At 36.5% G+C, this 16,789-nt stretch overlaps 1 protein-coding gene across 1 annotated transcript; it reads left to right on the forward strand.

The window, feature by feature from the left end:
- The first annotated feature begins 1,312 nt into the window (after positions 1 to 1,312).
- LOC131238905 (uncharacterized) lies at positions 1,313 to 5,509 on the forward strand. The gene is made up of 3 exons (XM_058236490.1): positions 1,313 to 1,541; positions 4,722 to 4,964; positions 5,472 to 5,509. The coding sequence occupies exons 1-3, from the start codon at positions 1,457 to 1,459 to the stop codon at positions 5,507 to 5,509; spliced, it is 366 nt and encodes a 121-aa protein (XP_058092473.1). The 5' UTR covers positions 1,313 to 1,456.
- Positions 5,510 to 16,789: the final 11,280 nt, after the last annotated feature.

A 16,789-nucleotide genomic window follows, 5' to 3' on the forward strand; every position in this document is an offset into this window, starting at 1 on the left:
TTCCCTTGTCTTCTCAAAAGATCATTGTTCATTGCTTATCTACATAGAATTCAGCGATGACAGTCACCATAGCCCATTTGAATTCTGTTTTTTTAAAAAAAAATTGCAAATCAGATAGTTAGGATTTCTTGATCACTATGATCTTAAATATATGCTTTATCACATGTTTCACAATTTGAATGGTTTAAATAGCATTTGAGTGCCACACGTCAAAAGGATGAGCCATCAACATGGTCCAATGTTTTCTTTTTTCTTTTTTTCTTTTTTTCTTTTTTTTTGAAGTAAAGAATGTTAAGTAAATCTGATATTGAGTTTGACTGGAACAGTAGTGGATTTTGCAATGTGGCCAATTTACCTGAGTTAATGTATGATGTGCATTCAATTTCACTATAGTTGTATATCATGTCATGTGTATAACCTTACATGTACATATTGTAAATAATTATATGAATGGATTCAAGATCTCGTTCAGATTTTCCTTTACTTTTATATATTCCCATTATTCTTAATTAAATATACAAATATAATTCTCATGATATAGTCTCTTGTGAAATAAGAAGGTATGATTTAACCTTGATCTTGACCGTCTATTTTCCCCACCATTTTTGTAATTCATCTGCCTGTCTGTAGTCTTCGAGGTCCACTGAACTGTCAAACACACCCCTCAATCTGGTCCGTCCATACAAATCTATTTATTATTTACCATATTTACAGCACCCATCATCATTGTCTTCTACAACTTCCATCACCATCACCATCCTTGGCAAAGGTCTTTTGGTGATATGAAATCCCATCCATCTGATCTTCTTATCTCAATCCCTCAGTTGGGGGCTGTTCGCCTCTGTTTCGAGGTTCCTATTCGGTAGGACTTGAAAATTTAAATGGATGGATAATTAGGGTGGAAACAAATGATGCCTGCTAAATTCCTCCAACCAAGGGACATCCAATATGCTAGAAGAGGGTTTGATCTATGGCTTGAATGAACGCATGGGATGCTTAGAAGCATGGAATGAACTGTAAGGTCCTGATGCATCGGAACTTGAATATTATCCTGATGCATCTCATTTGTAGTGAGGTGGATATGAACTTATATCATCTTACAGGTTGCAATCGACTGTATGCTGGAGAGTTGCAATGAACCTGCCTGGGATCTTTCCGACTAACCAAAGAAGTCAAACAATTAACGCCTAATAGAACACCTACATGAGAAATTTCTAAGCACCATCATCGACAATTTCCTTGAAAATTTTCCCACCCTTTGTATAGATGTGAAAAGTCAACATTAGCTCTCAAACAGTTGAGGTTTGTACACTACATCAGTTCTCTTCTATTTGTTTTCTTTTCTGATTTCTTTCCTTGAAAGTTTTTGCTTTGTCCAACTTTTTCATACATAGTTTGATCTGCAGACGGTTGGATTCGCTTCTTTCAAAGTGGGGATTATGTTCTTCTAGCGAACATGTTTGCAAGTGCTAGCCAATGGAACAAAGTGACAAGAGTGAGAGAGGCAATGAGAAACAGAGGAGTTCAGAAACCAGAGCCAGGTAACAGCCTCATCGAGCTACATCCAACAATTTAGCTTGAATCAGAATTTTCAAGGACTGTTGTGGATGCATTTCTTTCTTGTGTAGCAGATTTTCTATGTTGTTAGACTCCCCTCTTCTCTTTCTGTACTTTTCTCTCCCAACTTTTTTTTTTTTTTTTTCATTTTCCTTCTCCACCTGATTTGAAAATAGAAAGGGAATTCATATTTATTACTCTCCTTCCACTGATAGACAATTCACTTTCTAGGATAAAATGGTAAATTCAATAGAGCTATTGCATCTATTTGTTTTTTTTTTTTTGGCACCATTTAAAAATTGGCAGTGACTCATCCACCTTACATATCAGATTGATTTACAGCTATACACACCATCCAGATTGTGGATCTCATTGTTGATGGAGCATTCTAAAATCAGACATTTCTAAATCACACTGATCAAGCAATCCTAACCATCCAATTAATGGATATCATATGGATAGATGGTTAAAAATAAAAGTAAATGGTCCAAATTTGGAAGGACAAATCTGATGGTTAATGTTATCTTCTCAGTGAAGATTTTTTATTATGCACTTGTGCTCCATCCATAGATTTGGATGGTCTGGATTGCCATACAAGCATGCCATGTGTATGTCTAAAGTCTCACCACCATTTTATAATGGTGCAAAACTAACACTTGACTCCCCTTGCTCAAGACCTGACAGATGACTTTTTTTTTTCTTTTTTCTTTTTTTCTTTTTAAATTTATGGGCAGTGAAAATTGTAATGATGGAGAAATTCCAAGTATCGCATGGTAGCTTATGCTGAAATGAAAAATGAGATAGTGCCCATATCTGATGATCAGGATTCCTCTGTTGTGAAAAATGAGATAGTGCCCATATCCGTGAAATGTTCTATTGAGGGTAGGCTGAACAGCAGGACAATTTGTTGCGTTTACCAATGATTGCTAGGTTGAACAAATTCTTGTTCAATGACCTTTATGGGTATTGATCCCAAAAACATTTTAGTGCACTATTTCTAGTCTATATCCATTATATTATGAACTTATGTTTTGTGTTTGCTCTAATATAATAAGATGTCAATTTTAGATTTCTTCTCTCCCTCTCTATGCTTGAAAGAATGGGATTTTGGTTCAAATGCATAAGATGGACATTGAAATCATTGGTCTTCTTTGATTTTTTTTTTTCTTTACCATTTCTTCTGTAAAGTGCTTCTAAGTTGTTTGAACTGATGCAGGTAAGAAGTTCTGGAATGTGTTTCATCTGCAGCCTATGCGTGATCAGAAGGTACAATTCCAAAAAAAAATATCATCTAATTTCACATTATTTCCATTGCTTTATGATTATACAATTCCAAAAAATGAGAACCAGAGGTTAACAGTGCACAGACTGCTGAAATTGATGTTTTACCAATAGATCACTACTATGATGCGTTAGGAGGGCCTGAATTGGATACTCTCAGGCTACATGGACTTTTGTTTTTTTTTTTTTTGCTGCTACTGTTGTTGTGCTCTATTTGCTTTGTTCAGCTGACAGGATATCATCTCTGTAATTATAAATGCTGTTTCAAAGCAAGTGTGGAGTGCTACTAATTTGGAGAGATCTGACATAAATAAAGTCTTCTATCGGTACGAGAGCATAATCAAGTTCTCAAATCTGCACTTGATTGAGAAAGATCTTAATGGCATTAGTGCTAACATGGAATGCATATGCAAAGTTAGTTATTTATGTGCAAAAAAAAAAAAAAAAGGAGAATGTGGTCCCGACCCAATTGAGGAAGTTATGCCCAAAGTGTAGTTAGCATAGTGTCCCAGTGGGAATCAGAAGTTTAACTGGTAATGGTATCATCTCTCCTTGATAGGGGCAATAGTAATGGACTGAAGACAACTGAATCTGCTAAGGCATCTAGAAGACAGTCCATCAATTTATTATTATTATTATTTTTTCATTTTCTTCAGATACTGAATCTGCTAAGGCATCTAGAAGACAACTGAAAGAGACAATCTACTCAGTGCTGTTTGATATGAATGTTCCTGCTGTTTGTAGAAGAACTGCAGGCATGGCAGCTGAGACCACTTCTCATCACATTATTGCTGAAGTGTGCAACATTCGCAGGAAGACAAATAAATCTTCTTAAAAAAAGGTGAAAGAGCGTGCTTCTTTCTCCCAAAGCAATTTATAACCTCTTGACAAGAGTGCAGGATCTCATCCATGCTCTGCTCGAGTACTTTCAAGCGCATCTTATCAAGGTGAATGTGGCCAACAAGGCCTGTATCCGCTTCTGAACTTTCAGGTATTTGTCGATGCCTTTGGTATTCAATGGAGAAGTCAAAAGCAACATCCTTTAAAGTGACTTTTTTCAAACGATTCTGAACTAAATATGCTGCATTCTCCTTGCAATGCATTTTCCCATAGAAGCACTCATTCAAATATAGAATAACTCTCCGATCAATAATATCATTCTTGAAGTTAACTTTGCACAAAAGTATTGCCTTCATCGATTCCCATGAAGAGTTATTGCTCTGAGAAGAATCAAGAACTGCTTTATATGCAGGATTTGATACTGCAGTAGCAGCTAATACACCAACCGGTTCACCAGCAAGAGACCTGCTAGGACTAATTTTGTCCACCTGTCCATACTCAAATTGAATTGTAGAATTGCTGCAGAGGTTTCTCACTGTCCCATCATAACAGATAACGACATCTCTAAGTGTGGCCATTAGATTTTTAAACAAAGTTCCTGGTTCAGTAAGTCCTCTGGAAGAACGGATCAACACTTCCCTGGATGATATGGAATGGACCAACTCTTCATAGGGGGTCAGACCTTGAAAAAAGGAACTCTTAACTAACCCAAATGCCTTAGAAGGAGAGTCAACACCATTAACAGAATACTTATTTTGGAAGTGGAAACTCATATCCTCAACCAAACGCCTTGAATAAAACTTCCCTTGGTCATAAAGTTGAAGCCCCAAAAAGCCAAGTTGTTGAACAACCTTACTGATAGCTGAATCATTTTTAGAATCTATCAAATTACCCAAAGCAGATAACTTTAGAATACGAGTCACGATAGGCAGTTTTACAGTTTTCAGGTAGCTTTCCACTAGCAACTCTACAAGTTCATTGTAATTTGATCTCAAGTAAAACAGCAAAGGTGATGTCCTGAATCTTCTTCTTTATATCTTCAGTAACAGCCTTGGGAATGTCAAAATCATTCAAGCCAACACTATATCCTTCTAAAAAGAGAATCTCCTTCAGCAATGGCTGCAACATATTAAAGAACTTAACAGCCTCTTTTGTTCCCTTCTTGTCAAGAATAGAAGTAACAATCTCTGTGAATGATGACCGCAGTAAATCTCTATTGAAATCAATCCTCACCATTTCACTTTTACTGATCAAATGCCTCTCCTCAAAGCAGTCAAAAAACGCAGGTAAAGCACTCTGTACCATTTGCAAAACAGTTCACAGAGGACCCGTACGGTGAGCCTTAAGCAAAGCAGGTTCCAGTAAACTAGTGAAACACACATAGCCAACTGTTGCGCAGTTGCTTTGTTCAAGAAAAAAGTCCTAAACATGAGTTTAAGTGACAATAAAGAATCATGCACTAGTTGTAAATTCAGACTACCACTATGAGAACTACGGATTTGCTTTTCAACACTAAACAACTCCAAAACTTCTGCCTTTGCTGCTAGAGACTAGATAAAATATATGAACACAATCCCCATCAAAATCTGCACCTAGGGGAGCACAAATAAGAGGATTGATCTTAACAGTATGGTCGTCATGTACATAGACAGAAAATGCTTGTAATGAATGTTTATGAGTACTAGGTGGCCCATTAATGAAAACAATGTCTCCGTCCATAATCTGCCTATTTATGATTTGACCAACTTTCAAATCTGATTTAGTTTACTTTGATTCTCTTTTTTCCAATTCAGTTTTGAAAATTTTGAATGTTAGAGAAGTGCTACTGTGATTTGTCTGGATGTATTTAAGTGACTATTTTGTGTGTTCTCTATACCATAATGAAGGACCACAGCTGGTTACAGAAAGTTGTGAGGTGCATTGGACACAGAAGGCTGAAGGAGATCTAATAGTCCAATGCTCCTGAGCTTTCACAAAGACCATTTTTCCTGGAGAGTTGAAGAGTTGATTGGGAGCCTCTCCGCATTTATGTATTTTGTTATATAGGACACGAATATTGAGCAGGAATTCTAACAGGTTCACTTGCAAGATTGTCCATTTTAGCTTTAGTAGTCTAAAATAACTTGTTTTCCATTCCAACCTAGAATTTGTAAAACGGACCTGCTATCTGGTGGAACACATGTATACATCAAATGTGCTATGAATCAAGTTTTCTTAACTATCTATTCTTGTCTACACGTGAAGAGCACATGATCAGCACTCTACAGCTCCAAGCAGTATAATCTCAATGCTGTGCCACTTACTAAATCAGCTATGCTTCTAAGCCCATTGCAGGGAAACTTCCTAGGGAGGAATTTAGGCTCATTGCAAGAAAAGGGCCTACATCACACATAGTGGACACGTGACCATGACCAGTGAGGTTGGTGTTGTAGACATTTGCCAGAAGATGTGACTAGGAAAGGAAGACATATGATCAGTCCAGAAGGGGACCTTACAGAAACAGTTTATGTGAAAGGCTAGGAAAGGAAGACATAGTTTGTTTTGAAAACTTTAAATAGAGCATTATTTGTTTTGTTAATATTGTCCTACCTGTTGTCTTGATGAATGTTAGATTATAGGGTGATTTAAATTCTTGTTATTCAATCATAGGTTTTTGATAGTTACACAGATAGAAATTTGATAGTTAGATTGATGGAGATTTGATTGTAGGGTTGCAATTATAGGAAGGGATTAGTTAGAATCAACAGGAATTTGTGTGAAAGGTTAAGTAAAGAATCAGTAGGAATTTCTATTATCGGGGCTTTTAGCGGCGTTTCTTGAATCAATGAGCAGCACTTGTTACATTCTTCACGAAATTTACATGCACTTTTATCATTCCTCGCGGCGTTTTTATCGCTTTTAACCGGCGTTCGTATAATTTTTAGCGGCGCTTCGTGGAGTTTTTAGCGGCAAACACAAAGTCAACTGTTTGCGGCGGCCGTTGAAAACGCCGCTAAAAGGAGACGACCGCCGCTAAAAGGTAGAGCGACGCCCGCTTTCAGTGGCACGTGCCCAACCGCCGGTAATTAATATACCGGCGGTTTTTTGGACATTTAGGGGCGGTTTTGACCGCCGGTAATGGTCGTTTTTCTTGTAGTGTAATTTAATTTAAAGGAATTTCAATAATTAATTTCAAACTCTAATGGCTTAATTGTTGTCAACAACTGATTAATAGATAAGTTAAGTATTGTGGGCTCGATGTAGGATAAATTTGATGACTTAGGTCCTAATATTAATCATAGACGGTTTACTCTACTTATCGAGGAGATTGAGATCCTATAAATGTATTTTCCATATGATGTGATGGTCTTATTTGCAATTTAATGGATGAATAGTTCCATATAAGGATGACGAGTATACTTTGAAGGCTGGATTCAGGTTAGCATGAAGTTAAATGTTTAAATAGGTTAGATCTATGTTTACACTAAGTTGGGTTTCCATAATAACACACGAGTATTGGAAAGTACGGGGTATTACATAATCTTTTAGCTAAGGCTAGGAGGTAAAGCTATAGTTTATTTCGATGCTTCCATTGCTTTGATTCAATTATATGTTAAATTCCTATTGATTTATAGTTTGATTAAATGAATATTTTCAGTTTTTTTATGGTTTATTGTGACTCAAATTACAATAGATGTTGTGATGGCTTTTAATATTTTCTTAATCTATTTTGAGAAGTGTGTGATCTATAAAATTCATGATTTATCATAGTCTATGGCATGGTGGATGGTTGGATTTTCTGAGATTATCACATAAATGCTTCATGAGTGAACTATGTTGATGGAAAATTCAGATTTTTGGGTTTTTACTGCTCTATCATCTAACTGTATAAGATATGACTCTATTTTTAGTTGTAGCGCTTTCAATCAAGTAAGGCAGCATCTTAATAGCTACATGTGGATCCCTGGTGCCCTAGTTTCTCTTTTATTTTTTTATTGTTAAATCATTGATCTCTCAATTCTTTATATTATTACTTAAACCTAGTTCCTAGTTCTAGTTATAGTTTATATCAGAAAGATATACATATAGGTCCCTATGGATTCGACCTCGGTCTCACCGAGTTATGACTACATTGTGACCCTGCACTTGGGGTTGTGAACAAGCGTGCAGTGATCAAAGGAGAGTCCTAGAAGAACAAAAAATGTTAGGCGGAGGACACCAAGGCATGTGCGCACAAGGAATTTGAAGAAATCAAGCCAGCACATGTTTGAAATGCTTGCTTGGTCATGCCTCCATTTTTATTATCTTTTTTGTTGTTTTCTTTTCCTTGTTTTTTATATGTAGCAGGCCAGAGGCCCTCCTATGTTCTCTTCTTCCACATCGATGAAATCTTTTTCATTTCTATGATTTTCTTCTCGACTATATTAGATGGTGGCCTATTGTTAGTGGTAGGGACTTATTGCTATTAATATTCTTACTCGACTTGACCTTATACTACTTCCCACATACTGGGACAATATATGCCTTCGAGAATTACCTATTAATTGAAACATCTTCGACCTTTCCCTGCATGTCACGAAGGATATAAGATCAACCTCAAAGAACTTGAATAACAATGAATGGTCCATCCTAGATAGGTGACCATTTACGAAAAACCATATCCTTGGACCCCAAGGGTAACACCGCTTTTCCAGACCATGTCTCCTTATCTGAAAACTTTTCCTATTACTCTTTTGTTATAGGCCCAAGTAACCTTAACCTTGTTGGATATTATAAAATCTAAAGCTCTCAATCATGTCTTATCTAACTTGACAAGCATTGCCCTCGTAAACTCGGCCGAGGTTAAGCCAACCTGATACGCAACCCTTAGGGATGACACAATAACCTCTAAAGGTAGTATAGCATCATGCCTTTAAGTGAGTGCGAAAGGACTTAACCCAGTACTAGTCTAAGGAGAATTCTAATAAGCCCAAAGGGTTTCGAATAACTTAGTATGTCATTAGCGCGGATTATTGTCAAGACATAAATATTGTAAATTTATCCTCTCTTATGCATTATTTTCTATTGCATTCAAGTGTTTATTGATCTAATTGTATATATATATATTTTTCTACATGCAAGATTATTTCAAAACTAAAGATGAATATAAGCTTAAGATGTCAAATTAAAGTCTGAAAGAATACACTTTGAAGGGTTGAAGAATTGGAGCAAAAGATGAAGACTTAAAGTGCTAAAGATCCAAAGAAAATCAAGTATTGGGGGTGAGAGAAGCAACCGAAGACATGTACATTGAATGAAGGATTTCTACAAAGTTTCAAGCGATTAAAGATCGAGGTTCCATCGATTAAAGAATCCTCAATGCAACTTGATCGATCGGGTGAAAGAATTGAAAAAACTTATAATTATGGCTGGAACTCGCTCGACACTTTTTGCCATGTTTGTTCGATCAACACAAGGAGTTCGATTGATCAATCAAATAATGGATTTTTAAATTCGATTGCTGAAAATTTTTAGGGGGTGTTCGATTGAAGCGCTCGATTGATTAATTGACAGCTCATACCACTGCGTAATTTTTAAGTTAGTTAAGAAATTTCCTATATAAGGAAATGTTTTTAGGCTATTATAGACATGAATTAGGTTGTGAGGAGAGTCTAAGTTATAGACACCTCACCCCAGGCTGATAAGTTGATTAAGTTTGAACTGATGGATGGACCATTGAACCACATTCCTAAACCATAACCCTGGATGCCTAAACCATAGGAACCCCAGTCCTAAACCTAAACACATCCCATTCAACCTAGTCAACTTAGTTAGCCTAACCTTGAACCCTATGAACCTAGAACCTTAGAGCTTTGAGTTAACTTGACGAGTCAACTTATGACTCAACTCACCCGTTCAGCTCACCCAACCCCACAACTTAGTCAACTCACCTAATTAAGCCCAAAACTAAGCCCAGTTGGAGAAATGGTCAAAACTTAAAAGCAGCAACCCTGACAATAGAGCCTCCACATGCTTGGGAGATGCTGCCTTTAAAGTAGGGAGTCCAAGTGGGGACTAGCGGCAGCCAGGCTACCGCCAACCATGTGGTACTCTCCTTTTTTGGGGTAGCATCCCTCAAGCATGTGGAACTCTCCTTTTTCGAGTCTTAAGTGTGTGATTGTAGTGCATTTACTCTTACACTTATCTCCTTACCCAAAGTTACCCTTTTACCACCTCATCCAACCTATGAGATGATGCCATATGGTAATCCAATTATAGCCATTCGACTACCTTTTGCCCTTATGATTATTGGAAATTACAAGAAAATCTGATTGTGATATTATAAATAGCCCCCTCCCCTTGTCATTTTAAGCATCCACAATCATTTCAACCCACCCCCATTTCTAAAAATCCCTTAGCTTTAACCTTAGCCTTAGCCTTAGCCAGAGTCTAAGCCTCCTATGCCACCTAAGTTCAAATCTGAGATACTCAATCTAGCCTTACGACATTACCATTCATCCAACCGTTCAAGCTTTTATCAGTTCCATCAAACCCAAGCAGTAGCATTGTGCAACATTCATTCCTTTCTCAATCCTCTGCTCCTCATATACATTAATAGCATAGTGCATTTTTAACATTTTCTCGCATATGACTGACAGACATATACTCTAAGGCTTGCTGATATAATCGGATATTGCCCACCAAAAACCTTAGCCAGTTGGCTGTCATTTTTGTATATACATTGTATTCTATCATTTTTCTTATATTTGACTGGTGGGCGTATGCTCTAAGGCCTGCCGATACATTTGCAGTAGGTCTACCAGAAACCTTAGCTGATTAGCCATTATTTTATCATAAGCACCTATACAGCATCAAGCATCTTATACATACATACTTTGCACCTTGCACTTGATCGTTTTAAATATATGTTCTGTGGCTTGTCGATATAGCCGGATCTTACCCATTTGAAATTTGGATCGGTCAATCATCACTATTATTGCATCGCATTATATTTTATGCATGTGAGAACCAGCCTTATTCTTCTGAAATTAGTTAGATATTGTGAAGTAAAGATCGTACATCCGTACGAACGGAGTGGGCGCCTAACACCTTCCTTCTTTGTATCCGTGGTCCCTTGGAATCTCTAAAACATAAACTCATCTTAGGATAAGTGTTTTTACGGGGTCTAACCAACTATAAAATTATAATAATTTGTTAGTGGTGACTCTAGTCAAATATTACACCCTTTACCCCTTTTTACGAAAGCCTTCAAGTGAGGCAACCAGTGGAAAGAAGAGAGTCGACCTCCCATCCCTTCAAGAAATTTGTCCTATAGCGTTCACACAAGTAAAAGAAAAGCTCTTCAAGCATCTTTATCCTTCTTCAATCATTTCTTCTTACTTTGTTTTCTTTATTTTTATTTAAGATGTTAGCCATGCTATGCTAATCTCTTAGCTAAGGCTAAGTGATAAACCTCTTTGTTGAATTTTATTATTAAATTTGTTTTTAATTCAAGTTGTTGGCTTTAAATGTTGAATTATGATTATTTTAATTAAATTCCTAAATTAGAGAATAAATTGATTTGTAAAATTGTTTGATCTATTATGAACTTTGGGTATAATATATGTTTTTGATTTACTACAATTAATTGCCTAGATCTTCATGAGATATCAATTTATCTCAATTCATATATCTTGTTGGATGTTTGTGATTGAATTTATAAAGTTATCTTCTAATTAAAAATGATTGAAATCTAGTTCTAGTTGAGTTATTCACTTGAATAAGATGAATTAGTTTTAAAATTTGTTAAGTGAGGAATCCTGAGTCCTTAGTATTTTTAATTATTGTTTAAACCCTCTTTTTCTTCTGCTGGATTAAAAATACAGACAATCCATTTAGTTCTAATTGTGTTCTTAACCATAATTCTCTATGAAATGATCTTGGCCTCACCAAGTTATTATTACACCGCAGTCCTGCACTTAGGATTATCGATTAAGTTTTTGGCACCGTTGTCGGAGAGTTTGTTATGCTAAGAATACATTAGGTTTTAATTATGGTTTAGTTTCTAAATTTTTATTATAACCTAGGGTTTGCTTATGTTTTAGAGTTTTAAATTTCATAATTCTAATAGGGTTTTTTCATATTTTTTTTTTTAGATCAATGACATTGGTTTTATGTTTTCTAATTTATAGGAATTCTTAACTTAGTTCTTCATATCGGGTACATCCTTTTAACTCTCCCTCTTTACAATGATGTAAAAATTTTTTTATAGTTATTATTTTTAAGAATTAGAAGTAGAACTAGTTAGGGTTTTATCATGTTCATGCCTGAGTGGACATGAGGTAATTCGAATCGACTTCTAAGAGATATAATATTGGTTGAAGGATTGACTGATCGCTGAATTCGAAAATGACTACGTATTTTTGAAGTATCCCAAAACATGGCTGAAAATCAACTGAACCTAATCAACTAATGCAAGACGAGAATGAAGTTAACAATGTTCCACCAATTAGGACACTGTGATTACTTGTAACCTATAAGGACTAGCATGCCCTCTTCTATGGTGTTTCCAGTAAACACTGGAAGCATAAATTTCAAACGAGGCATAATCCAATTACTTTCCAAGTTTCATGGGTTAGACTCTAAGGTCCCGTATCTGTACCTTAAGGAATTTGATGATATTATGGCTACTCTACACTACAATAATATTTTTGAAGACGTGATTACACTTAAGTTATTCCATTTTTCTTTGGAGGAGAGAGCCAAGAAATGACTTCACTCGTTGAGACCGAGATCTCTTGGTACATGGGCGAAGATGACCCAGGGGTTCCTTAAAAAGTTCTTCTCGATTCATAAAACTAACACCCTTAAAAGAAATATCATGAACTTTTCACAAAAGGAGGGTAAAATATTTTTTCCAGTGTTGGAAATGATTTAAAGAGCTCTTACTCGCTTGCCCACACCATGGCTACGAAACATGGTACATAATTAGTTTTTTTACGATGGTTTGAGTTTAAATATGCACTAATTCATAGAGATGATATGTAATGGTGAGTTTATGAGCAAGGATCTCGAAGGGGTAGGTTATTTAATAGGTTACAAGGATGACACAAAGTGTTTGACCGATGAAAGAGTGGAATGAGAAGATGTGATTTTTTACGAACTTTATGATGTCACCACAATGGGATTGTCATCTTCTTAACTGAGAGTGATCGATGGAGGCCTAAAATGGATGAAAATACGAAAAGGTTCCATTGACTAGACAATTTTCGTGTCCCCTTGAGCTTGATCATCAGGTTGAGGAACATCGCTCATAGTCACCTCAAAATTGGAGACATTGAGTTCTTCTGTTGGAGTAGTAGGCTCGTCGGATATAGTAGCAACTGTGGCTCATTTGGGTTGTTGAGATTGTGGTACTGCAAAAATGATTTGCTTCTCAACGGCCGAAATTTCCTTTATCACTACATAAGTGAAAGATGTCAGAAGAAGCAGAGAACATAGAGTAAATGGATAAAAGAAAGAAAACATCCACCCATGTGAGAGCGAACAGCATGAGCAAAGTATCAGTCGATCATTGATTGAATTTGGTATGATCACCGATAGCTATCGCAAGAAGATGGGTGGAGATAGGAAAAGGCGGTGGATTGAGTCTGCAAGGCGTAAGATATCAGTCAAGAGGGAGATTAGGATCATTTAACTTTTTTCTTTTTTTTCTCCCATTTATTCTAAGCTCAATTGAAGTGGGCTTGCATGTCTTTTATAGGCCTCTTTCATTTCCTACGAATATTTCAAAGGCGATATACATGGCCAATACTTTATATTATAGTAATTTTCAAATGCAAAAATAGCGTTGGCTGCAAAGGAGATACCTGAAGTATTTGTGACATCTCGACCATTGCTAGTCGTCTTGCGAGGGCTTTATTGATGCACATGGGGCAGTTGGAGGTGAAATTGTGGTTTTACCACTACAAGTAAAGCTTGAATGTATGGCTAATGTCCCAGAGGGCAGTGAATATGATTTTTTAAATTTAACTGGATAATTAGCATACACTTACTTCTAAATACTTATGTAGAAACAGGAAGAAGTGCAACACTAAAGTCTACTCTAGTGAGAACATCATTCAGGCATTCTGTCAAACATGTTTGTTGTAGTAAGTAATTCATATGTATTGTTCAACAAAATATAACATATAAGAATTTAAAACATTCAGCCCATTGCACAAGATGTATAGTGGTTCGTCTACATGCCTAATTTACTTCCGGCTAACACACTCTCTCCTATAGTATGTCAGATCTCACTATTCAAATGGTTTTAAATTAGGTTCACCATAAACCTTCACAACCTACACAAGGTATATACGATTTTCATCCGTCAATGGCCTACACAAGGTCTTACGAAGTCCTACACAAGAATGACGAACGTACTCTCCCGTTAAAGGCCTACACAAGGACTTGTCAAGTTTGGTATTTCAAACTCTGAAACCGAATCATACATAAGGAATGGTTTCCAGACATAATGGATTCAAGTAAACTTTCATACCTAAAGTGGATGAGCCTCATTAAAGCACCTTTAATGAAGATTTTCTCGAATCATGAAGCATCTTCATCTCTCTTGTACTGTAACTGTATTAATGATGTGCCTTTAGAGATACCGAGGTTTGGGTAAGAGATTTGCTGAGTCCTAACTTAATAACGATAAGTCTTTATGGTCAAATCTAGGATTCCCATGCTAAGCATTCAATACTATCTAGCATAAAGGATTCACTAAAAAATATGGTTGTTAAAACATTAATGAATGTTGGAGTTCATTCTTCAATTCAATCTTTGAATGCTAGATAAATGTCTTCAAGACATGGATTGAATGATGAACTCTATGAGAAAAGAGAGCATGGGAAGTAGGGAATTAAATAGGGTTACTCACAAACACAAGACTATTTCTCACCAAATTGCAAAGAAAACTCATCTTTCATATATGTAAAGAAGTTTTACAATGATAAAAAAGCGGGCAGAAAACTGTCCAAATCAATGTCATCAATTGGTCTTTGATGGCATCGAAGTGTCCATTTGATGTCATCAAGAAAAATATGATTTTCTTTAATATGTTGCTAGACAATTCTGTTGATGCCATCAAGTGACCTTCGATGTCATCAAAAAATCAGGATTTTTGACCTAAACTTGCGGGACAATTTGGTAATTATATTTGATGCCATCGACCAGACTTCATTGCCATCGAAGGTACTTCGATGTCATTGGAAATTTCTAAAGTTTTAACTTTAAGTTGCTGGACATTTTGAAGTTTTTGTTCGATGCCATCGATAGGGCTTTAATGCAATCGAAGGGACCCTTCAATGCCGTTGGGAAAATCCATAATTTTGACTTTATGTTGTTGGACATTTTGAGCTCCAAGATCGATGCCATTGAAGACAGTTCGATGGGATTGAAATTTATCTGTTTTTGTGATTTTCGTTTTGAACAGATTTCTTCCCACAACTTCTTAGTAGAACTCTTTAAATAGATTTTTCCTACGGGGTTTGGGATAGATGAAAGGTCAAGTTTTATGGTATGGGTATAGGTTTTTAATGAGGTCCCGATACTTCATCATTTTATTAATTTTCAGTGCTTTGGACGCCTTCAATCTCCAAATCTGCATTCTTAAATCTTCCTTGGGGCTCTTCGGACTCGATGACTCACAACTCACACTGATTGACAAACTATGACACTTACATGAGGTTCAGGGATGGGACCTTAAAGAGGTCCTATTTATGAAATACTCTTGAAAATGAGCGGAGCTATAGGTGTTGGGGTTGATTGGGCTGGTATGTCTCCATAGGGCTTGTAGATGTAACCTTTTTACGTTTTGGCATGGGAGATGCTAGATAGACTCTCTTTATTATTGTTGAAGGGGGGTGGTCAAAATGGCTGATGTTGTTCTCCACGACCATGTTGTTCTTTGACTTAAGGATATAGTTCACTTTGATGCTATTGTCTTTTATATCGACTTCGGTCGTTAATTTCTTATTTTTTGTCACATATTTTTCTATCCTTGTTACATAAGGAAAGAGTCGAGCAATGGTGAATTCAATGGATTTAGTGACCATCACTTGTAATAATTCTTCCACCAATTATAAAAAGCAATCATCTGATGAGGACAACTGGGGACGAGAGGAGGTTCGAAAGCATAACTTACGATTTCAAAGTTGTTGTGGAGAATTTGGAAAGTGTAGATCAAATCCATAAGCAAGCGATGGTTTGGAGGTTGATTGCAAGTTTCATGGATGAATGGATATGGAATGCATTGAGCTAGGTTGAAGTGATGAGCAAGAAGATTGAGACAATATTGATCGACTCTAGCTTTAATATTGACAGCTGTCTCCACGGTGCCGCCATAAGGGAGAACTCTGTATATGAGATAACTCTCTCAAGCCCTGTCTCTGAGTTCGGCCATCCCAATGTTGGTTGTCTCATATTCCTCTGTGAACTAATTTGGTCCGGATTCTTTATCGTTAAAATCAACAAATGAATTAGCAAATTTAGGGTAAAGGATGTTATGCTGACTGAAGGAAGTATAAGAAGTGGAAAGAATAATAGGATTTACAAAGGTAGAGAAAAATATATTCACAAAGCCACATCTGAAAAATCCATAAAGGCTATCCGCTATGATAAAAGTCTTTAGTGGTTGCTTCATACATGTTGCGATACAGATGATCGAGCACGAACGGAGTAAGAACTACTTGTTGTCCTTGGGTTAGTGCCTCAACCAAGTAGACATATTCTTTTGTGATTTGCACAACTCTCTCCTATATTAAATAACGACAAATCCACTTCAATAGAAATGTTGTGTGCTCTTGATCGTTAATGGTGGCATGAGTCTTATGCTGGATTTGCATAAAGTTAGAATAAGCTTTCTCATTATTGTCTAAAAGGACAAAGTGGTGCTCATCGCCATGGGCGAAGCTAGGATAGGCTAGATTGCATAAGGGGGAAAAGAGGACTGAAAGTGCAAATATCCATGATTTTTGGACTCATGGAATTGTATATGAAGTGAAAGGTGTTAGTTGATTGGCTTCAAAAAGCTGAGGCTGTAGCAAGAAGGGACATGTTTGTTGTATATTGTGCAGAGAGAGAGACTGATACATTCGTAGATGTCAGCCTG

The sequence above is a fragment of the Magnolia sinica genome, chromosome 3 (genome assembly GCF_029962835.1).
Source record: "Magnolia sinica isolate HGM2019 chromosome 3, MsV1, whole genome shotgun sequence".
In the NCBI taxonomy this organism is placed as follows: Eukaryota; Viridiplantae; Streptophyta; class Magnoliopsida; order Magnoliales; family Magnoliaceae; genus Magnolia; species Magnolia sinica.